This window comes from Linepithema humile, chromosome 4 (genome assembly GCF_040581485.1).
Source record: "Linepithema humile isolate Giens D197 chromosome 4, Lhum_UNIL_v1.0, whole genome shotgun sequence".
Lineage (NCBI taxonomy): Eukaryota > Metazoa > Arthropoda > Insecta > Hymenoptera > Formicidae > Linepithema > Linepithema humile.
In genome coordinates, this window is record NC_090131.1 from 6,557,577 (window position 1) to 6,580,251 (window position 22,675).

A 22,675-nucleotide genomic window follows, 5' to 3' on the forward strand; every position below is an offset into this window, starting at 1 on the left:
ATAAAATTAATGAGGTTATATCAAGTAAAATATTTCTGTTTGAATAACGGTGCACAGTTTTACAAATATTTAATTGACTATCAATTAATAATTGTTCTTTTGGATTTATTTCCGTTCATTAGATATTAATTCTTATATGTATGCAAAAGTTGAAAAATATTTTGATAAAAAAAATTATAAGGCAATCACATATTAAAACACACTGCGAGAAAAATATATGTGTACAAAGTAAACAATAGAAGTCCGAATTATGAATCGATGATCGATAAAATAATTAATATAATTTTAGTAAAGATTCAAACCATTTTTAGGTTTGAGTCTTGGCTAAAATTTTATCCATTTTTATTGATTATTGATTCATAATTGTACAATCCGAATATACCAGTATTTTTATATTTTATTATAAATGAGGGGATAAGTATTCTGACCTACAATCTGCTATTAGCGGTTTTATAATTAGCAACTATCGATATCTAAAGTACCAATGGGTACAAAATCTCCAACGATAAAGTAACAAAAAAAAAAAGTGATGTGCCTGAGGAAGATCAACAGTTTATCGAAAACATCGCAGATGTGAGAGCTCAACGTGTGTAGAAGGAGAACTGAGAGGAGAACGTTTCAAAAAAGAAACCTTATATTTTTATTCACATTCAGTGAGACATTTGTCGCATTCGTAGCGTTCAGCGATATCGCTTTGTGTCACAGTAACAGAAACATGTCCAATAAATTCGAGACGTAAGTGAAAGTTTCCCTTTATTTTATCATATATCTCTCCACGGGTGCTTTCGAGGTTAGATGTGTTTGAATACACTAAAATTACATGTCAAAATAAAAATATTCCTATTGCGCGTAACGATCGTTCAACTCAACATAGTGTTCAAGTGTCTCTACTTATGATGGTTTGTCAAAATATTTTCCTTTGATTTGACATCAAAAGGGACGACGTATTCGTAAGTGACATTAGATTGATTTGAGTGAGAGTTCTCAATTCTCTTATAATATTTAATGTTTGTCTCTTGTCATTCAGTGATACTTTAATTTTGACAATAGTAGACAGTGTCAACGTTGTGGCAATCTTTTAGATGATTATAGTAGTGACAATATCATTAACATATTTTCAACATATGGAAGAATTGATTATTGTGGCAATAAGTCTTTTTCTCCACACTTATTAACGTAACAAATGTTGAAAATATGTAAATTATATAGATACATTGTTATATTTGACTTATCTTATCAACTATAATAGTTCTTACAGATTAAAGAATACTGAGGACAGTGGAGACGAGGAGTCTCAATTAAAGGATAATCAAAAAGTCGAAAAAGGTCCACTAGTGAGTAGAGCAGAGATCTTGTTGATATAAGATTAATATTTACAATGTTTCAATGATTATCTTATCTATTTACAGCCTCCAATAGAAATAAATCCAAATGAGCATAAACTACAGTATGCTTATGCACTTTGGTATAGTCGACGTAGCCCTGGGAAACAAACTAGCATACAAAGTTATGACCAGAATTTAAAGCTGGTTGGTAGGTTTGCAAGTGTGGAACAGTTTTGGGGTCTTTATAGTCATTTACTACGACCATCAGAACTTACAACACATACAGATTTTCATCTTTTCAAAGTCGGTATAAAACCGATGTGGGAAGTAAGTGCTATTTTCTATTAATTTATGTTCAATATCACATTTATTTTATACTAATCTTATTATTTATTTTTTTCTAGGATGAAGCAAATCAAAAGGGTGGTAAATGGATAGTAAGATTACGAAAAGGTTTAGTATCTAGATGTTGGGAAAATCTTATATTGGCAATGTTAGGAGAGCAATTTATGGTAGGAGAAGAAATATGCGGTGCTGTTGTATCTATAAGATTCCAGGTAAGTAAGCGTGTTTTTTGGCTTCAGTTTGCAATGAGTGACTTTGTTTTTGTCAATAGGAGGACATAATATGCGTATGGAATAAAACAGCATCGGATGTAGCAACAACAGCGCGGATTAGAGATACATTAAGAAGAGTATTACATCTTCCAGCTAGTGCCTCTATGGAGTACAAAACCCATAATGAGAGTTTGAAGAATGTACATCGGCTTTAAAGAACTGTATAATTGTGTAAAACACAACACAAGTTACAAGTCTTCTAACACACGTACAGGTAATTTGAACAATTTGTTATGAAATCATATCAAATCTTGTAAGATTTATTCTTTTTTGTTACCTACTTATTTGTTACGCTTTTTGAAAATATAGCCGATTTATACCTCTCCAGGAGACCGCAAATTTGTTTAACAAAAAAAAGAAGGTTTAAGAACACACATTTGACGATACACTTTATTCACAAGTGTCTGTGTTGTAATTAACTTATGTAAATAATAAATACACATTGATAATAAATAAATACCCTTATTTGCAAGATATATTACATGTAGAAAAAATCTTATTTTATTTCGAATCATTTTCGCTCTTAAAACTATTATAAATAAAATAAAACAAAGGAAAATTGTTTAACTATGTTTTTAATACTTAAAGCTAAAATCGATTTTACACAGGAAAATTTATCTCTGTATACATGAGATCGTCTCAAAATATATAGAAGTAGTTAGTATGAATAAAAAAATATATATCACAATTTTATATATATATAACGTAAAAATTTTTAAATTATAACGAAACAAACAGCATTCTTATGTATTATGTTGTATTATATTATGTCTTATATAAAGAATGTACAATTTATCTGTTTCTTAAATATATATATATATAAATATATATATACATGAGTTAAACGGTAGCATTACATTGGTTTCTCGGTAGGCCTGGAAATGTATTACTCACGAGCCAGAATATACGTTTATTTTATCGTACGATGATTCTCTCGAGAATAAGTTTATTAAACTAACATATCAGTACCTTGGTCGATATAAATACTTATCTCCTTTATCGTTTACATATTTATTATATAGACTAGAGTCATGTATTTTGTAGGAAAGGAGGCCCGATGTGTAAAGAAGTCTTATTATTAATTGTGCTTTTATTCCGCGGTCCTATTCTGTATACGAAATTATCATTTGTATAAAAAGCTGACAATTATAATCCCAAAACAATACTTGCGACCAATCCTGGAACAAAAATAATATTTAAAGTTATTTCTTAAATAATTATCGTATATTTCTTTTTTTATGCTTACCTATCACGAATGCAAATATTAATTTAAAATTCACAGAGGGATGGAGGTAATCAGGCACTATATGATTCTGCTCTCCCTCGGTAGGTAGGAGTAGTCCAATTATGGATATAATTCCCGCAATGAGTGCTACATAATTTGTACCTCCTAAAATATAACAATTTATGATTGTATTAAGTAATTGTACATTAACTGATTTTTAATATAAGTAATTAATGAGAAATTTATTTTTAAAATGTTAACTTATTTCCTTCTTTTATTTTAATTTTAAAATATAAAATCTCTTATGTTTTAGTTTCTTGATAAAAATATATTACACAATGTATTTAAAAAGTTTAGTTTAAAATGATTCTTGTAACACATACTTACTGTCCATTGTTTTATTTCGGCTTATAAGTGTATAAGATTGTTGCTGTCTGCTTTCATTTATTGGAAGTTGTTGAAACATATCTGGATCTGGTGTTGACCTACCAGCTATGTCAGCAGTTCCAGAGAGAAGCTTAGCTTCAACATCTCGTTTACCAATTACCTTGCATAATTTATAAAATTTTAATTTTTTACAGATCTTCAATAAATACTAATCATGTGTTTTAAATATTACCTGTTTAGTGGGATATTCCTCCATGTGTATCCTGAATTTATCAATTATGTTACAGTTATTTGCTAATAGCGCTGTATGTCTGACAACAATGTCAATGCAAGAGCTAGCTTTTATTTTGCCTTCTGAGTTAACCACTTTATATTTGTTTGGCGCAGTACACAAAACTAAAATAAAATTAGGATTAAATATACACAGAAAAATATAAATTAAAGTTGAAGGTTTGTATTGAAAAAAGATGTAATACCTCTGAATTTTACAGAAAAGTCATATGGATTGTATAAAGTTAACACTTGCTTGTGGGTGGACTGATCGTCTAAATAAAATGTAATGCTTTGTGGAAACACAAAGATTGGTAACTTCCGAGGCGTAGCTATTAGCGGTGGCATCTTCCTTCTTTAATTTTAAATTGTCCATACACCTATAAAGCAAAATATTTAACTATATTTTACATGAATGTCCTTTGTTTACCAAATATGATTTTATATATAAATTTATATATCTCTTTTTAGTGCTAAAGATATAGAACTGGCTGTAATGTTGAAACTACTTTAATTACATTGAATTAAAGAAATGTTAGATCTATAACCTGAAGTAAAACTTGTGTACTGCGAAAGAAATGATAGAGCAAATTCTGAAATTATATATAGAAGCAGTATAACGTACCTGCAAATTTGCGTACTTATAAATTGATGAATACAGCAAGAATTTGCATAATAGCTAAAAATTTAGTTTTTAGAATCCACTTGAAAAGAACAAAAACATCAGCTAGCGTTCTTCGAATAAAATTACAAGTATAATATTCGACGAATCTCTATGACATGCGTATAAAAACGAATAATCATCTCGTAGATTGGACTTCGTGCCCTGGTAGCTGTACAGAGTATTTAGAAAATATTTACAAACAATTAAGTCTCCTGCGACTCGCTATAGCCATCAACGAGATTAATCAGTATATTCTCATGTCACATATCAGGTGCGTACAGAGCTGCCAGTTTTCCCCGGAGAGCTCCACACGCACACAACCGAGACCCGCTGACGTCACATGTCCGTGTGCGCTCGGTTTTTGGTTTATAGAAGCGAGCGGACATATGTTTTGCGTCTCCTTTCCACCAATTGGTTTTATGACGTTGCGCGCGTTTGACAGCGAATATACTTTTCTAATATTGTTTTCGATTATACGGATTTTGATCGACCCAAGGTGATTAATGACGTCATTGCATCGTCTCCACCAATAAAAGATATGAATTCATAGTAAAGTAGTGATTGATCAACCCTGGGTCGATCAAAATCTGTATAATCGAAAACGCTGTAAGTAATCAGCGGCGTGTTGCTTTCGCTCCACGTATAAACGCGTCGTATCTAGATAATTTATGCACCATGATTTATACTTTTTTCACACGACGCGACAATGCTGTTGCCAATCAGCTTTCCGTTTTTCCAAAATTTACTAAATCTGTATCAGAAAATGATTGGCTACTGTAGCTTTTGCAGGTAAAAGTGATTCTATATCGATGCCGAATCTATCGTTATTGCGTCTTTCATGGTTTTTCGTGAAAAGATTTTCAACACGTAGCATTGCATTGCGTTGTAATTGATTAAATATTGCTGATATCTCATCAAAATGGAGAAATGCATGTATCACAATAACTAACAACGTTAAATATATTCTATAAACTTGATAAAGTTACGCGTTTCAACGAAATTCAAGTATTTCCAATAACTATTGGCATCAGGTAAGTACGCAACGATTTCTGCGAACTTTTAACCTTCATCCTATTAACCCGAAATTGCTATAGGTGTATATAATCAATAGTTACTGTTTTTTCAAATTATTATCTTTATCGCTCTTATTAAATAGTTCAATAGAATAGATGTAAGATATCTTTAACAGACGAGACAGAATTGCGAAGTTGCACAAATCTGAGTGCTGCATTAATTATAACCTATTTGTCCATTTTACTCAATTTTTTTATTAATACAATAAGAAACGCGTTGCATTGATGTATATATATGAGAATATTATTGATGTATTGATAAAATTGTAAAATTATAACATTTTATTACATATTAATTTCTTCAAGCATTTTTTTAGATATTTATTTCATCAAACGTATAAATATTTATAGGTATATCTTTCAATCATGGCTAATGTTAATGCAAGAGCATTCTTCGACATCGAAGTGGGTGGACTGCCCATGGGCAGAGTAGTCTTTGAGCTTTTCTCGGATGTCTGTCCTATAACATGCGAAAACTTTCGCTCTTTGTGTACTGGAGAAAAGGGACTTGGAAAAACAACAAGCAAACCATTGCATTATAAAGGCATTGTATTTCATAGAGTTGTAAAGGATTTTATGATTCAAGGTGGAGATTTTTCAGTAGGTAATGGAACAGGTGGCGAATCAATTTATGGCGGGACATTTGCAGGTAATTTTATCATTTTAATATTATAAATTTGATTTAGTGTATGAATTTACAAAGAATACAATTGAGGATTATAGCATAGTTTTTGATTACTATTTAAGAATTGCAATTTTTATAGATGAAAACTTTATTATGAAACATAATAAGCCATTTTTATTATCAATGGCAAATCGTGGTAGAGATACTAATGGATCACAGTTTTTTATGTAAGTACTTTGAAATAATATTTAAACATATTATTTTTTTTTAATTGGTTGCATTATTTAAATTTATAATCTGTGAACTTATTATATTATAGTATGAACTAATATTACAAAAATTACAAAGTATAATTTATTATTGCACGATATTATGTCTGTTTATGTATGTAGCGAACCTTGCAGGCACCTTAACAACCTTAAACAAGATATTACGTGGTTATTATGCATTTTTTATTAAAATATGCATAAATTTTCTGAAATTATGTCTCCTCCATTAATAGCTAGGTATTTGTGAATCAAGGGTAAAATCAATATAATCTTAATATCTTAATAATTGATCACGAGCATATTCAAGTTCTTAACAAATAAAATGTGGAATAAAAATCAAGTGGTACAAAGATATCAAATGCGATATCAATACAAAGATAAACTCGTAATAATAGCGATTGTATTATTTTCTATATTTGAGATTAGCATATTTAAATGCATAGTAAAAGCCAGCGAGTTTTAATTCAACATGACTCCACGCTTTTGTTCCTGCAATATTTATGCAGCGCACGAACTCACAGTGGATATTGAAAAAAAAAAAACATAGGAATAGAGTAATTCTGAAGGAATGAATAACTTAGCGATGTTTTTGTGTAGTCGTGAGGGAAGGGTCTGCACACCACTACTACAACACAATGACCAATGAAAGCTGGCTCTTTCTGTTCATCTCTCATCCCCTTAATCATATTTTGTTGTTGTAGTACAACACAACCAGCGCCTCACCTCGACAAGTAAGTATATATTCCATATATATTTTAGGATATTTTTAACATATATTACACGACTTGAGTCCAGTTGGTTCAAAAGTTTAACTATATAAGTCTATTTAACTATATAAAATTTTTTATTTTGTTTTTAGTGTCCATGTGGTTTTTGGAGAAGTAGTGTCTGGGCAAGAAATCGTTACACATATTGAAGGACTCCCCGTAGACCGTATGTCACGTCCATTGCAAGATGCCAAGGTTGTAAACTGTGGCGAATTGGTTTTGAAGATCAAAAATAAAGGTATAATTGCTATCTGTTACAAATATAAATCGAAAGTCATAATTTTCCGGTAAACACATCACTATATTTATATTCACAGCGAAAAAACGAGAAGCAAAACAAAGTAGTTCAGCGGATTCCGACTCTGATTCTTACACCGACAAGGCAAAGAAGAAAAAGAAGAGCAAGAAGAGGTACATCGGCAAATAAGAATACAAGTTTTTACGAATATTTATAAATTACGTAATGCAATTCCAATGTATTGATCCAGCAAAAAAAGAACGAGGTCGGAAGACGGCGAAATACGAGATTCTAACGAAGAGGACAGCGGACAACCTCATCCGCTAGTGTCTGTTACCAAAATTGATCCCGATGAAATTCCGGAAGTACCAGCAAACAAATTTTTATATAGAGCAGGATCGACTAATAATGCAAATCAAAAGGAATTTAGACAGCATTACGGAAGAGATCGTATACGATCTCATCGGAAGACTGGTCGTATTTTTAAGGGTAGAGGAATATTTGTAAGTGATTACACCAATGTTACAAAAAATATATCATACTGTTCACAAAAATCTGAACCTCAAGTCGTATTGTACGGCTGACTTATTCTGATCTTTGCGAACAGCAATATACGTACTACTGTCTTATAACCGGCTGTTTAATGCATTAATCATATATATTGAATGAACAATAAGGCAGAAATATTGAATTTTATTCCTGGTTTGTCGTATTTATTGCATTACGAATTTAATTGCAAATATATATTTTACATAACTTTCTAGAGATATCATACTCCTTCTCGGAGTCGTTCCAGAAGTGTAACACCACCTCATTGGAAGCAAGCTCAAAACCGTACTATTAAATTGCACGAATTTCAGGTATGTCGTATACACGTGTTAAGACATGACATGACATAAATATTGTTATTCCTCGCTTGTATATGTACTGCGATTTTATATTACAGAAAATAGAAAAAGAACGTCTCAAGAAGGAAGAAGAGTTCAAACAACGCGACGATGACAAAGTCAAAAAGTTTGGAGATAATTCTGATGATAACAATCAAGTGCCAGATAATCTAGATAATATATACACGACGGAGTTACTGGAGAACAAAGAAAACGATCAGACAGATGAGACAGCAGCTATGAATAAAGTACAGGATGATAATGCGAAAAGAAATATAGAAGGGAGTGACGTTGTTACGCCGAACAAAGATGACATGAAGCACAGTAAAAACGAGAGATCATTCAGACGTGACACCAATCGATCCTACAATGATAGAAATTCCCGGCGTAATTCAAGAGACAGGAGCAGGAGACGTGGACGCTCTCGATCGAGGGATCGCCGACGATCTAGAGAGAGAGACTACGATCGTGACAGAAGAAATCGGAGAAATTATTCTCCCCGTCGACGAGACTCTTACAGAGGTAATCGATACGGAAGAGATAATTACAGGCACTATGACAAGCGCAACGACAGACGTGTGAATAACTCTAATTCCCACCAGGACAACGAAATCAACTCCCGCTACGAAAAAAACAAGAATAAGAGAAACGACAACATATCTGATTCGAGCCAGCCGAAGTTTAAGCGCCGCTCGCGATCAAGCAGCTCTAGCAGCCAACACTCCAAAGATTAATCTCTCACGTTCTTTCTTTCCATCGTTCACTCTCGAGCACGAGAAAAATTATACTATTATGCTATCGATAAAATCACGTGTTATTAATTTGTGAATTTATGGCTATGGCAATGCTGGAAACGGTAGTTACTTCTTTTCGATCACTTATTTGTGATTAGTGCACATGTTCTATCATTGAAATGTATAATAAGAGATTTACATTCGAACACTCTTATATATGGGAGTATTTATACTTCAAATTTGCTCTACCTCTTTACTGAAACTATTCGTGTTGAATCGAATGTTGGATGTTGCTTAAACAAGATTCTTGAAATATTTTTCTCTTGAACATTTCTAATATTCTTTTCAGATTTCAAATCATTCTATTTTACATAACTAGCTAGGTTACGACCGAATTGGATCTTGAATTAGTGATGAAAAAAAATCAATGGTCAAAAAATTATTCTTCAAGTAATATTTTATATACAGAGCTCATATAAAGTTGTAATAAATAAATTGCTTGTACCCCTATTTATGCGAATATCCGTAACAATTGTTATCTGTTAGCGAGAAGAATTTTTTTCTAATCCAACGACGCTATCTAATGTATTGAATTCCATTGTATGAATTGATTCATTGATAACAGTAACATGATGCTTAGAAATAAAGATAAGTGATATCAATAAGCATGAATATAACGAATTGCAAGACTTCGTAACATTCCAGGGATTTATAGTGGAAATAATTTATATATACACTCTCTCGGCTTATTTTACAAAATATATTTATAAATTGATAATAAGCTCCCTACGCAAAGCGGATTAAAGCTTAACAAATACCAACGATCAATCTACTAGATTTCACATTGCGGTGATACATATTAACGATTAGTAAACGTGAATTTTCTCGGATTATACACAACATTTCTGAATATTGAATAATTGCAGGCTTTTAAAATTTGTGTATAAAATATTATTTTAATTAACATGCGATCTGCAGATCCGGCGCAAAGTCACACGCGCGCTGTAGCTGTTTCGCCTGGTATCGTTCACCATGGGTGTTGACCGTGCGGTGGTTGAGCGCCGCCGTAACGTGGTAATGTCGCGTAGCCTCCATACGGAACTTGAGGCATAGGCTGGTACGGATTGTATCCACCTAGAGACCACGAGTCGCAAGATATATCTTTCGAATGTATTGTGTAAAGAAAAATCTATTACCTTGCGGAGGATACGGCATCGTAGCATACGGATTATACGTCGCCGGCATCGGTGGAGGAACATACGCTGGATACGGTGTTCCTGGCGCAGTAGCATAAGGCATAGGCATGTTACCTTGATGTTGCATGGGATAGGGCAGCGGCGGCGATGTCGCGGCGGCTTCCGCCGGCTGGTTTGTACCGGATGGTCCTTTAAATAAAGACTTTGATATTTATGTCTGCAAATCATTCCGCACACGACAAGCATTCTCTCAAATTAGCTTAACAGACGATCGCTTCGATTGATCTCGTTGGACGATCGGAAGAAATGTTAACGAAACCGATTAATGTTGGATTCGTACCGCTGCTGTGATGTGACGGAATGTTCGGCGTTGCAGCGGGACCGCTGTGACTCAGGTTCGTTGTTAGATCTTTCAATAATTCTTCCTTTTCAGTTTTACGAGCGAAGCAGAAGTCGGATATCTTGTTTTGGAAGACCACCAGTAACTGTCGAGAGGAATAATTCGTTTCAACGATGGCCAACAACGAAAAAAGGTTAACAAGTTGTTAAATTTAAATATACCTGCGTTAAATCGTTGTAAAACTTAGCCCCTTCTGTTAAGTTATTTTTCAGCTCTTTAAATGCGTCGTAAGCGGAGGCTAGTTTGCAGAGTATCGTTTCGCGCGCACTGCCAGTACCAGCCTGTTCGTTTGTAAATTCCGTGTGGCAGTTCTGAAAGTATCAATCAAATCTTTAAATCTCTTCCTCCACTTGCTCTTTATAAAAATAATAGTCTCTCTTACAAAAGTCTCATACCTGTATTTCAGCAACTAATTTTTCTTGACGCGCTATACTTTCTCGCACTTGTTTCTGCAAGGGCCCGTAACACTTTCCCAAGCTCTCGACAGATAAATTTGGTTCATCGACCGCACCATCTTTGGCAAGTGCCGAGAGAAATGTCGCTTTCATGTCATTGGTGGCGGATTTGAATTCACTCTCGATAACATCTCGTTCAGCTTTCAATGCTTCTACCTAAAAAAACATATTCTAGTTAAAATGCACACGAATACATTTGTTGTATCGTTCTTGTGTTTTCCACTTACATCATCCATTAATTTTCTGAGCTGCCTAACGACGCTACTTTCTTGAACAGCCGAACCTTTCGGAACAGCTCTAGCGAGTTCATCTTCATCCAAACTTAAGATTTCCATTCCTTCTTTATGGTTTTCGTATTTTTCACGAACCACCTGTGTACGTGGGTATATTAGAATATTCATAAAAATGCAGATTAATAGTTCTTTTTTTTTTTCAAAATATCTTTACCTTATCTGCAGAAACTGCGTTGTTAATAATTTCACGATATTTTTGTAAATTGCTGGTAAATTGTTCTGTCAATCGAGCACTAGGTGTCCGCTTCCAGCGTTCTTTGAATTGCTCTCTTAGCTGGTTATCAGAATCACGCTCTTCTTGCAGCATTCTCTCAGACTATAAATATATATTATATAATAGTATATAATACAAAATATTATATAACAGTCTAAGGTTCAAAAAAGATATTCAATATTTTTACCTCGTCCAAAAGCTCTTTATTACGTTGCAATAAATCTGGCAGTTCTATCATGGATGTTTCCAAAGCACTTATTCCACCTGCATCTCGCACGTAAAGAGCTTTATCCAATAGCGACTGAGGTATTTCTGTTCCACTTGTATCTTCGATAGCTGCAGGTAGATTCAAGCTTGCCAAAACGCTGCGTATAATAAAGAAATTTAATATAGAACTTCAATGATAAATTATGCTCTTTTATGTATATTTTACCTGTTTAAAAGTTGCGTCATTTCACGAAGATTGGAGACTTCGTAATTGACAAGTTCATTACGACGATTCTCGTAGGACGACAATGCATGGTGTATAGTGACAGGCAACAGTTCGACAAACAAATCTATAAACACACAATAACATATTTAATATTTGGAAGAAAAAACCTTCCTTTTCTCATAAAAAAATTCATAAAAAATGGGAAACCTTTAAAATCAGAACTGAACGTTTCAGGAAGCGGGAGTAATTTAGCTACATTAGCTTTTCCTATAGCTGCTACATTCTTCATGTCTGGAATCCTTTCGTGATATATAAAATCATTATCCTTTTTCACCTCCGTTAGATTTCTCTGCGCCTTGTTGGAGTAATCTTGGAATAAGCTCGGCTTATTCGATCTCTGCTGTGCGGCTTTGAACAATTCAACGGCATGCTGAAAATATGAATGTGTCATTATAGATATTTGAAGTATAAATTTGCATAATAGACAATTTACTTGCAATTACCTCTAGTCTGGCAATTTCTTCTCCGATCGATTTATTGTTCTTACACACAAGCGATTGATAATATTCCGCCATGGCACGATAACCAGCTTGTTTACCTGCTATCTGTAATAACATTTATCTATGACAATGATCCGTATGGAAATACAAAAATGATGAATTTTTCTAATATACTGACCAAAGGCACCCATTCTTTATCCCAAAATGCGCGGAAGATTTCTTTCTGAAATAGTTTCAAAGCATCCGCATACAATTCCTCTGCTTGCGCTGCTAATCTAGCAACAATTCCATCTTTCATAGAATCGTGGATCGCTTTGTGCACAAATATTTCTTGTGCTTGTGCAAGCATTAATGCGCTCAATGCTCCAAGCGTTTCTGGGCTAATATCAGGTGTTGGTTCTTGTTGAATCGCCATCATAACATTTCCTTTCAAATAATTAAATATTCCAGCTGATTGCTGCAAGAGAATGAAACGATTATGCGCACAAAAATAGATATGAAATAATAATATATGAAAATAAAAACAAACCTGAAATAATTTAGCTGCCAGCTTTAACCCTTCGTCGCTGTCTAACGATTGTGTAGCAGCCACTGAGCTTTGTAAAGCGGCGATATTGAAGAGCACACATACTTTCTCATAAGCTAATGTACTGATTGCTGTGTACAATAACATTACAAGTTGCGTTATATCGTTATAAATATATCTTGACTGTTGACTTAAGTAAAATCTAAACTGCTTTATCTTATCTGTTATTCTATTGTAAGTTCTTGATTTAAAGATTAAAAGATAAATTTAAAATTCTTGTGTAATGTTTTCTTGTTGCAGATTCTCAAATAATGCAAATTTCATGGTAAGATTTAAGTTAAAACAAGATAAAAATATTTCATCTTGCAAGACTTACTTAAGCTAAGTTTTCCTCCAAAAATTGTACGATCAAAGGCATCTTTCCACTTGAATGGTATTTGCAATTCATGAGCGGGGATTTTTCCTTCCAAAGCGCACAATTGATCGTAATAGCTACGAATAAAATCACATGTAATCGAGTAAAACGGAGAGGAAAAAGAAAGGATTCGAAATATTCTATATTCTGAGTATCGCCGATGCGGATTTGAGTGTGCGATTCATCAGACATGTACAATTAGTAAACGCAATATCTGGTCCATTGAGTGATTTAAAGGATCATGACAGTCGGTGACATCACAGTAATTGTCGCACATAAGTACGCTCGAAATAATCGTCGAATAAAAATGACTCATACCTGTAGATAACCTGCAAGGAACTTTCGTATTTCTCGAATGCTCGCCACAGTGCGTTATTTCTCAGCTTACTGAATTCCGAGATAGCTTCCGTATAGTCTTTCTGACTTCCCGGGCTGTTGTATGTCGATTTGATGACATTAGTAAGCGGTTTTGTTATATCCACATCGGAAGGTTTCTTCAGAGGTATCGCGATAAGCTCAGCCATTTTGACGTATAGTGACGTACAACCTACACACCGCCTGTCTGATACGGTTTCCTCTTGCTGTTGCTTACCGCTCTTGTCACCTTTGTCCTCTCACTACTAATCGTCAATCTCACCGTCATTGTTTATACTTCTATTATGCCCGCATTGCAGGCAGCTACACAAGTTCATTGTATTTTAAAGTGCGTTATCATTATAAATAATTATACATTTGCTTGCAATTATACACATGCATGTAACATGTACATATAATAGTTTTGTTCTGGAAAGAAGTAAGTACTGACTAATTGTTGATTTTAGGTTCGTCCACGTCCAATCTTCTATTACTCTGAGATCTCGTTTACCCTAAAATCAATTGCATTTGCAATTGCAGGAATATTTTTCAATCAAGGTTATCTGATTTTACCAAGGTATATAAGTTGTGATAAAAAAAAAGGAAACAAGTCTAATATACTTTAAAGGTTTGTTATAAAAGAACAAGAGATTATGTGCTTGTTTTATTATAACTAATGATAGATTCAATATCTTTTGCCAAATACAGAAATATTTTTTTTACATGTGATTGAATGCACGAGTTAAGAAAATAATAATAGAATATGAAAGGTAGAATAATTTAAATGTGGAAAATTAACAGATTTATAGTAATTACTTCATTGTTTAAGTTCACGCATTATTTCAAAAAGCTTGAATTTTGTAATAAAATTAGTGTTCAGATATATTATCCTCTGATGATAATATCACAATCGTTTTTTTCAACCAGTGAAATCAGTGTTTTCCAACGGTGACAGTATGCCGACAGATGGATAACAGATTTGTTATCATTTGGGAGTGCATGTATCTACCGCTAGAGTCTATCAACATAATTTGAAGATAGATTGGCGGCAGAAGCTGAGCAAGATTTGTTATATCTTCTATTTGCGTACAGGTTATTCTGTACAATAAAAAAATTGTATGCAGTTTGAAAGTATTTTCCCTCTCAAACCTTCTGCAGGGAATGTAAATGATGTAAGTATAATTTTTAATATTTTTTTTCTTTGTCAAAATATTAATTTTTAATTTGGCTGCGTTTCAACATTCACTGCCATATTGAAAATCTATAGTTGACGTACGTTAGAAGTTTTTGGTCTTGCCATTGTGGACTTTGCCATTCAGTGAATTTTGAAACAATCTTTATCGTTATAAAATATACATAAGTATGGATTTGCATATGTAATCTGCTTTAACATTTTTTAGATTTGCAGGTCAAGTGAGTGTTTTTCAATATGAAGTCTAAGGAGGCTAACATTAACGAAAACTTTACATCTGTGGAATTAGTCTGTTGATTTTTTAAAATGATTTAAAGCAGTGAAGCCGATGATATTTGCAAGTTTAATGGATGAGTCACGTTTTATTTTTTACAAGCAATTATCGACATGTTTATTTTATACAATAGTGATATGACCACTTTGGAATCAAGATATAAATTTTACAATTTTTAAAATCAATACATAGTTAATCATAGCCCAAAGAAACGTAAAATTACTTATTTTTTATTTCAATGTTAAATTAAATTAATTTTTTTTCTAACTTATAAACAGATGAAGGTATAAAGAATAAGATAATTAATTACAGAAATATTTTCATGAATAACCTTATTTTTTTAATCACATAGAAGCATATGCTAATATATAAGGTCTGTTCTTTATAGCTGAACTGGCTGCACTAGTTTAGAGTTTATCTTTTTTTTTCCAATGTGGAGGGAAAAAGATAAACTCTGAATTAATACAGCCAGTTCAGCTATAAAGGACAGACCTATTATATGTAGATGTAAAATACATATTCTATACGAGAGTTTTAAAGACATTATTTAATCAATTAAGCTTTCTTTCTACAAAGATTTATTTATGATGTAATCATGTATTTCTTGTATTAGAGGCATATAAAGATGTTTCTAAAAATTTTGTAATTTTTACATTTTCTCATCATGACTTGGTCTTATTTTCTTTTGATGATAAGGCTTCTAATTCAATTCATAGATCTCAGCAACCACTGTAGTATCGAGCTATTTGGTCCAAGTGTTGTTAAGTAGTGTTAAAAGCACAATTACAAAAACGCAATTACACTTCTGTCATATTCAGGTATGATATATTTATCATATTTATGTGCTTGATTATTAAAATAATAAATTTGCAAACAGACATCTATCGTCACATTATGAATCGTAAATTCATGCATGCATGAATATGTAATAGATTAAATAGAATAGATTAGATAACATGCTTTTAGATGCTTTTCTAGTATTAACAAGTGTGTTTTTCATAAATATGTAAAATTATCTAACTAATTGCATTAAGAAACTTTATTTCACAATTAAGATATATATATATATTATACAAATTAAAAATATACATGTTAAGTCTTTAATAAAAGATAATTTAATATCTCGATAATACATAGACCTAAATGTCACACATGAGCACTTGATTTTAATTTGGTTATTGTTTACAGGCTGAACTGCTGTCGCAACATCTTTTTGCTTTAGAACCTAAAAGATGGCGACTTTTTAGAATAAGTCTGACGCCTATTTTTACATCTAATAAACTAAAAGAGATGTTCTTATTAATATCATAGTGCGCCGATAATCTTGAGCAATATGTAGAGAATATGGTAAACAGAAAGGAACCCATAAATTGCCATGATCTGATGGCTAAGTATGCGACTGATGTTATTGGTACTTGTGCCTTTGGCATCGATATGAATGCTATATCGAACGAAGATAGCGAATTTCGCGTTATGGGAAAAAAAATATTTGCTCTAAATTGGAAGGATTTTATACGATCTAGATTTAGAACATTCCTGCCAAAGTTTTACAATATGCTTGGTTACGTTCTGCCGCAAAGGGAAATTACTAAATTTTTCATACGCATTGTCGTAGAAACTATAAATTATAGGGAAAAGAATAATATTGTTAAACATGATTTTATCGACGCGCTGCGCGAATTGAGAAAGCATCCGGAGAAACTAGGTGATATTAGTAAGTATCGTAAGTTCTATATTTTCTATTATAGGATTTTTTTGAATTATATAAATTTGTGCATATAATTAATTGTAGAAATCCCAATAGTGTTATATTTTGCATTGAAATAAACGATAATTTAAATATTAACTGTTAAATAATCAAATAATTTGCAAATTACAATAGTCACTACAAAATTATAACATTTATAATACAGAAGTATATCGCTTTTCAGAGCTAACTGATGGCTTGTCAAGCCTATGTATTTTTTATCGCCGGCTTTGAAACTTCATCGACAGCTATGAGTCACACATTGTATGAATTAGCATCAAATCAACAAGTGCAAGACAAATTATGCGAAGAAATTAATGAGGAATATGTAAAACATGGCAACAATGTAATATATGATAACATTAAGAGAATGAATTACTTGGATAAAGTTTTTAAAGGTACGTTATGCGTCGGTAAAAGTAAATAAAAGAAATATTTATTTTTATCGACGTGTTAATATAATCTCTCTCTCTCTCTCTCTCTCTTTTTATCAATAAGTTTGAAAATTATTATAATTTTTTTAACATATATATATTTCCACATGATTTATTTATTGTTGTTCTTAATATATGTAGAAACTTTACGAAAATATCCTCCGGTAACATTTCTTATGAGACAGTCGATATCGAGTTATACATTTGATGGTACCAAAATTTCTATACTAAAAGACCAGAGTGTATGGATTCCGGCTATTGCAATTCATAACGATCCAGATATTTATCCAGAGCCGGATGTTTTCGGCCCAGAAAGATTTAGCGAAGACGAAACGAGGAATCCGATGTTTTACCTACCTTTTGGCGACGGCCCGAGGAATTGCATCGGTAGATTGAAATAAATCTCTTAAAGTCTATCTACAAATTCTTTTCGGATATTAATGGAAAAAATTTTTTAAATCAAATAATTAGATATTTTTTATGCAATTTATTTTTTAGGTATCCGATTTGCTAATTTTCAAACTAAAGTGACTTATAAAGCTGCTACGAAATTATAAATTTGAAACGTGTGAGAAAACACAAATATCTTATAAAAATAGCTCTAAGCATCCGTTTTTGTTAGCACCAAAAAATGGAATACATTTAAAGGTAACTAAAATTGAACGAGTTTAAATTCTTCTGTAAGTCTTTCTAAAAAATTGTGTAAGGTGGAGGAAACATCTTTTAATTAGAACATTATGACGTTTTTAAAAAAATGTTTAAATATTTGTGACGGAAATATCTGTTTAATTCCAACAATATGACTTTAAAAACTTATACATTTGTAATATTCTTCCAATTAAAATTTGTTGAAAAAATATTCATTCCACATTTATCAAAGTATTGGAAAAGAAAGTGTCTGCTATTTATCTAAAGTGACTTCATCCTTTTTATTTTTTTAGCAAAATCTATTTTTCTGAATTAAAATTAATTTGCAATAATTTTTTCACATCATTATTCAGGTGTAAATAATTGATTACGGCCGATAGAAATGCAAAATTTTTTTTCAACATATTAAATTTAATATATTTATAATTTATACAAGCAGATAAAACTAAATCGTATTAAGCAAAAGTGACTCTTCAATTTTGAAAACATCATCATGAATAAGTTTGTACCGCGCATGCTTATGTATATTCTCGTTCACATCTTCGTACAGTATAGCACTGCCTATTATTTAATCCAGCTATTCAGCGTTATTACAGCAAGTAGTGTTACTTCTGATGGAGCCCAGGCAGGTTGCATAAGAGTAGCAGTATAAGCTGCGTCGCAAATTTGATTAAGGTCCTGCATATTAGATTTTATCCTAATCAGGTATGTTGCATTCATCATATTTATTATGCTCGAATAATAAAATAATAATTTTATAAGTAGGAAAGTCGTTGACTATTTTACAATTAAATTATTAAAATCTTTGCTTTGAAAATGTATTAATTACGTTAGATGACTGCATGCCTTTAAATAATTGTGTAACATTGATAAGTATTATACGAAAATTATTATAAAACAACAAATGTTATTAGATTTAACAAAAAATGTATTCCGTTAAAGTGCGATATATATGTTTGTAATTGATTGTGAGTTGTGAGTTTATACTTCTATTGGCACTTCACTATTACACATCAAGGACATCTCGCACGCAACAGAGTTGCAACGTTTTCTTCACAATTTGTTTGTATTCTAATATCGTAAGCAATTTGCATCTAAATATTAAGATTACGTCAATCTCGCCAATTAACGTTGAATGCGTATGAATTTTTTTTTTTAAATTACAAATGAGCAAAAATTGCATAATCAGTTTTATCAGCAGATAACAAGTCATATGATAGTTCGTCAAATATTCTAAATAATTTTTTAAAATAGTATTACACGCGCGCGTGTTAAACATTAAATGAAGGATAATTTAATATCATGATACACTTAACCGCCATATATGAGCTGTAGTTTTCGTCCGAAATTTATTTTATAAAATTATCCAACATTTTAGTTTTTCAATATAAAGATATTTACATGTAAATATGTTTTTTTCTTTCAGGAAAAATCAGTAATAATTAATTGACAACGGTAGGACAATGGGACTTTTTGAAATACTGTGCGGCATTGGAGTCGTACTTATTGCTCTTTATTATTATTTTACATCAACCTTCGATTTCTGGAATGCACACGGCGTTCGTGGTCCGCGACCACTACCAGTATTTGGTAACATTAAGGATGTTATGCTCGGAAATAAAGCTCTGGGTTTTTATTTGAAGGATTTATATGACGAGTACAAAAATGAGTCCATTGTTGGGATATTTCTTCGGAGAACACCTGTTCTTGTCGTAAAAGATCCAGATTTAATTAAAGATATTCTTATTAAAGATTTCTCCAAGTTTGCTGATAGAGGCGGCCTAGCTGTTCATGAAAGGGTACATATGCTTTGAACTATTTTATAATATTTAAAATATAAACAATATCATTTTTCGAAAACTCTTACATTCTTTTTTTACTTTTGAGTGATAAGAATTAGAAAAAATAGCGAAATCTGTTTTAAAAACTTTCTTTTGTGTATTTCTATAAAATATAGATATTAAATTAATAAATTTATTTATTCGATTATAAGTTTATCTTGTGTTTACAGACTGATCCGCTGTCGCAACATCTTTTTGCTTTAGAATCTAAGAGATGGCGACCTTTAAGAACGAGTATGTCGCCTGTTTTTACATCTGGTAAACTGAAGGAAATGTTCTTCTTAATAACAGAGTGCGCCAGTCATCTTGAACAATATTTAGAGAAATTGGTAAGCAAAAATGAGCCAATAGAATGCCGCGAACTAATGGCCAAATATACGACTGATGTCATTGGTACTTGTGCTTTCGGTATCGAAATGAATGCTATATCGAATGAAGATAGTGAATTTCGCAAAATGGGAAGAAAAATATTTGCGGCATCTTGGTCAAATTACATACGATTCAGACTGGCAAATTATACGCCAAAGTTGTATGATCTTCTCGGTTATGTACTCCCGCAAAGGGAAGTAACCACATTCTTCATACGCGTTGTCACGGAAACCTTGGATTACAGGGAAAAGAATAATGTCGTTAGACATGACTTCGTTGACGTGCTGCGTGAATTGAAAAAGCATCCGGAGAAACTAGGCGATATCAGTAAGTAGCATAGTGCATGTTTTATATTTTATATTATAAAGTTATTTAATTATATATTAACTGTTAAATATGATTAAATAATTTGCAAATTATAAGTGCGATAAAATATTTTTAGTAAATAAATGTATAATTATTTTGTTTCAGAGTTGACTGACAATTTGATAGCTGCTCAAGCATTTGTATTTTTTCTTGCCGGCTTTGAAACCTCATCGACAGCGACAAGTCAGGCGCTTTATGAATTAGCATTAAATCAGGAAATACAAGATAAGTTACGCGAGGAAATTGATGAAGAGTATACAAAACATGGCAGTAATTTAATATATGATAATGTTAAAAATATGAATTACTTGGATAAAGTTTTCAAAGGTACGTTATGCGTCGAAAAAATTAAATAAAAGAAATATTTATTTTTATCGACGTGTTAATATAATCTCTCTCTTCTCTCTCTCTTTTTATCAATAAGTTTGAAAATCATCATAATTTTTTCAACATATATATATATTTTCACATGATTCATTTATTGTTGTTAATATATGCAGAAACTTTACGAAAATATCCCCCGGTCTTATATCTTATGAGAAAATCGACATCGAGTTATACGTTTGAAGATACCAAAGTTTCTGTACCAAAGGGCCAAAACGTATTTATCCCAGTCCTTGCAATTCATCGCGACCCAGATATTTATCCAGAGCCAGAGGTTTTCGACCCAGAACGATTTAGCGAGGAAGTTGCAAAAAGTAGGAATCCAATATTTTATCTACCTTTTGGCGACGGCCCGAGGAATTGCATTGGTATGTTGAAATGACTCTTAAACATTTAGTTTAAATGTTCATTTATAATTTCTATTTGCGTATCAGTGTGAAAGTTTTTAATTAAATAAGAAGATAATTGGTTATTTTTTATACAATAATTGGTTTTTATTTTTAGGTGCTCGATTTGCTGTTCATCAAAGTAAAGTTGGTCTCATAAAAATACTACGTAATTACAAAGTTGAACCTTGTGAGAAAACGCAAATACCTTATATAAGTAGTGCTGTACATCAATTCTTATTAGCACCAAAAGATGGAATATACTTAAAAATTACTAAAATCAAACGAGGTTAGTATAAATTCGTTTGTAAGTCTCGTCAACAATGTATTGTACATTGCCAGTATAAAGCGATAAAAGAAATATCTGTTAATTGTAACAATATGACGTTATCAAGTGTAAGATATTTTAATTAACAAAATTATGTTATATATATCTATGATTTTTGAGTAATAGATATAATTTTTATTTGTGAAAAACTAGATCTTTAAACCAGATTGATTTTTAGGTATGTAAACAAAATAATTAATAGAACAAATTTTTTTCTAGATTAGTAAGTTTAAATATTACATTTAATTATATGTATCAGTGTTGTATAAATATTTTTGAAGAATAAAGTAATGTATTTTATTTTTTTATGAATAATATTATAAATTTAATTATACCCGATTTTTATAAAAGATTATTTGTAATGGTTTGAAATTATTTTAAATTACACTAATTTTATACTTTGTTTCATAGAAAACAATAGATATTTTATTGCAATCGACATTATTCAATTTTTTATGGCTTATGGTATTTCTTATGATAAGAGAAAATGAAAATAAATATATACGCAGTTACCCTATGAATATTATCCTAAGACATTCATATTAGCATCAAAAGATGGAATACATTTGAAGATAACTAAAATTGAACGACTTAAGAATTTAAATTCTTTTACAATGTACGTTCCATAAAATACAAGTAAAAAGAGATGAAGGAAATTCTTGTTAATTAAAACACACTGTTCCTATAATGTTTAAGGATCAAGAAAAGGAAATTATCTATTCAGCTCTAAATTTCTTTTTGTATCAGCCAATTATAAATAATAAATTATAGCCGAAAGAAATGAAAAGTTAGTTATTTTTTATTTTATTTCATTTTATTTCATTAATTAAATTATTATT

At 31.7% G+C, this 22,675-nt stretch overlaps 5 protein-coding genes, 1 long non-coding RNA gene and 1 pseudogene across 11 annotated transcripts; 5 read left to right on the forward strand and 2 right to left on the reverse strand.

Moving 5' to 3' along the window:
- The first annotated feature begins 390 nt into the window (after positions 1-390).
- Positions 391-2,418, forward strand: eIF4EHP (eukaryotic translation initiation factor 4E homologous protein). 3 transcript variants are annotated; one of them, XM_012376405.2, is made up of 6 exons: positions 391-735; positions 1,250-1,334; positions 1,410-1,652; positions 1,730-1,882; positions 1,942-2,156; positions 2,271-2,418. In XM_012376405.2, exons 1-5 carry the CDS (start codon positions 716-718, stop codon positions 2,095-2,097), a joined length of 657 nt encoding a protein of 218 aa, XP_012231828.1. In that variant the 5' UTR covers positions 391-715; the 3' UTR covers positions 2,098-2,156; positions 2,271-2,418. The 3 variants fall into 3 exon arrangements, with proteins under 3 accessions (XP_012231828.1, XP_012231827.1, XP_012231829.1); XM_012376404.2 differs by having other exon boundaries at positions 392-735; positions 2,252-2,418; XM_012376406.2 differs by having other exon boundaries at positions 392-735; positions 1,259-1,334; positions 2,252-2,418.
- Positions 2,419-2,682: 264 nt separating this feature from the next.
- Positions 2,683-4,919, reverse strand: LOC105677651 (motile sperm domain-containing protein 1-like). Of its 2 annotated transcripts, none has more exons than XM_012376407.2 (6): positions 4,450-4,871; positions 4,031-4,204; positions 3,787-3,950; positions 3,555-3,714; positions 3,189-3,332; positions 2,683-3,120 (listed from the first exon to the last, which is right to left on the reverse strand). In XM_012376407.2, exons 2-6 carry the CDS (start codon positions 4,170-4,172, stop codon positions 3,089-3,091), a joined length of 642 nt encoding a protein of 213 aa, XP_012231830.1. In that variant the 5' UTR covers positions 4,173-4,204; positions 4,450-4,871; the 3' UTR covers positions 2,683-3,088. The 2 variants fall into 2 exon arrangements, 1 of the variants encoding a protein (XP_012231830.1); XR_001101584.2 differs by having other exon boundaries at positions 3,015-3,120; positions 3,551-3,714; positions 4,450-4,919.
- Positions 4,920-5,190: 271 nt separating this feature from the next.
- LOC105677621 (nuclear cyclophilin protein Moca-cyp) lies at positions 5,191-10,491 on the forward strand. Of its 3 annotated transcripts, XM_067353489.1 has the most exons (10): positions 5,191-5,519; positions 5,913-6,210; positions 6,326-6,413; positions 7,157-7,186; positions 7,315-7,460; positions 7,540-7,633; positions 7,711-7,963; positions 8,225-8,320; positions 8,407-8,869; positions 8,950-10,491. In XM_067353489.1, exons 2-10 carry the CDS (start codon positions 5,928-5,930, stop codon positions 8,988-8,990), a joined length of 1,494 nt encoding a protein of 497 aa, XP_067209590.1. In that variant the 5' UTR covers positions 5,191-5,519; positions 5,913-5,927; the 3' UTR covers positions 8,991-10,491. The 3 variants fall into 3 exon arrangements, with proteins under 3 accessions (XP_067209590.1, XP_067209589.1, XP_067209591.1); XM_067353488.1 differs by having other exon boundaries at positions 5,200-5,519; positions 8,407-10,491; XM_067353490.1 differs by lacking the exons at positions 5,191-5,519; positions 5,913-6,210 and having other exon boundaries at positions 6,324-6,413; positions 7,053-7,186; positions 8,407-10,491.
- On the reverse strand, positions 9,828-14,042 carry ALiX (programmed cell death 6-interacting protein-like protein AliX). The gene is made up of 15 exons (XM_012376392.2): positions 13,832-14,042; positions 13,475-13,590; positions 13,102-13,229; positions 12,751-13,029; positions 12,576-12,677; positions 12,280-12,502; positions 12,073-12,196; positions 11,827-12,004; positions 11,580-11,741; positions 11,360-11,503; positions 11,073-11,288; positions 10,839-10,988; positions 10,618-10,762; positions 10,278-10,466; positions 9,828-10,215 (listed from the first exon to the last, which is right to left on the reverse strand). The coding sequence occupies exons 1-15, from the start codon at positions 14,035-14,037 to the stop codon at positions 10,109-10,111; spliced, it is 2,469 nt and encodes an 822-aa protein (XP_012231815.1). The 5' UTR covers positions 14,038-14,042; the 3' UTR covers positions 9,828-10,108.
- Positions 14,043-14,078: 36 nt separating this feature from the next.
- On the forward strand, positions 14,079-16,503 carry LOC136996902 (uncharacterized). The gene is made up of 4 exons (XR_010889812.1): positions 14,079-14,216; positions 14,335-14,495; positions 14,795-15,039; positions 15,268-16,503. It is a non-coding gene; the product is annotated as an uncharacterized lncRNA (long non-coding RNA).
- A 403-nt stretch (positions 16,504-16,906) lies between these two features.
- On the forward strand, positions 16,907-18,868 carry LOC105677653 (probable cytochrome P450 6a17; annotated as a pseudogene).
- On the forward strand, positions 18,721-22,136 carry LOC105677642 (cytochrome P450 6A1). Its single transcript, XM_012376396.2, has 6 exons — positions 18,721-18,867; positions 19,589-19,961; positions 20,174-20,699; positions 20,844-21,065; positions 21,239-21,490; positions 21,627-22,136. The coding sequence occupies exons 2-6, from the start codon at positions 19,626-19,628 to the stop codon at positions 21,800-21,802; spliced, it is 1,512 nt and encodes a 503-aa protein (XP_012231819.1). The 5' UTR covers positions 18,721-18,867; positions 19,589-19,625; the 3' UTR covers positions 21,803-22,136.
- The last annotated feature ends 539 nt before the right edge of the window (positions 22,137-22,675 follow it).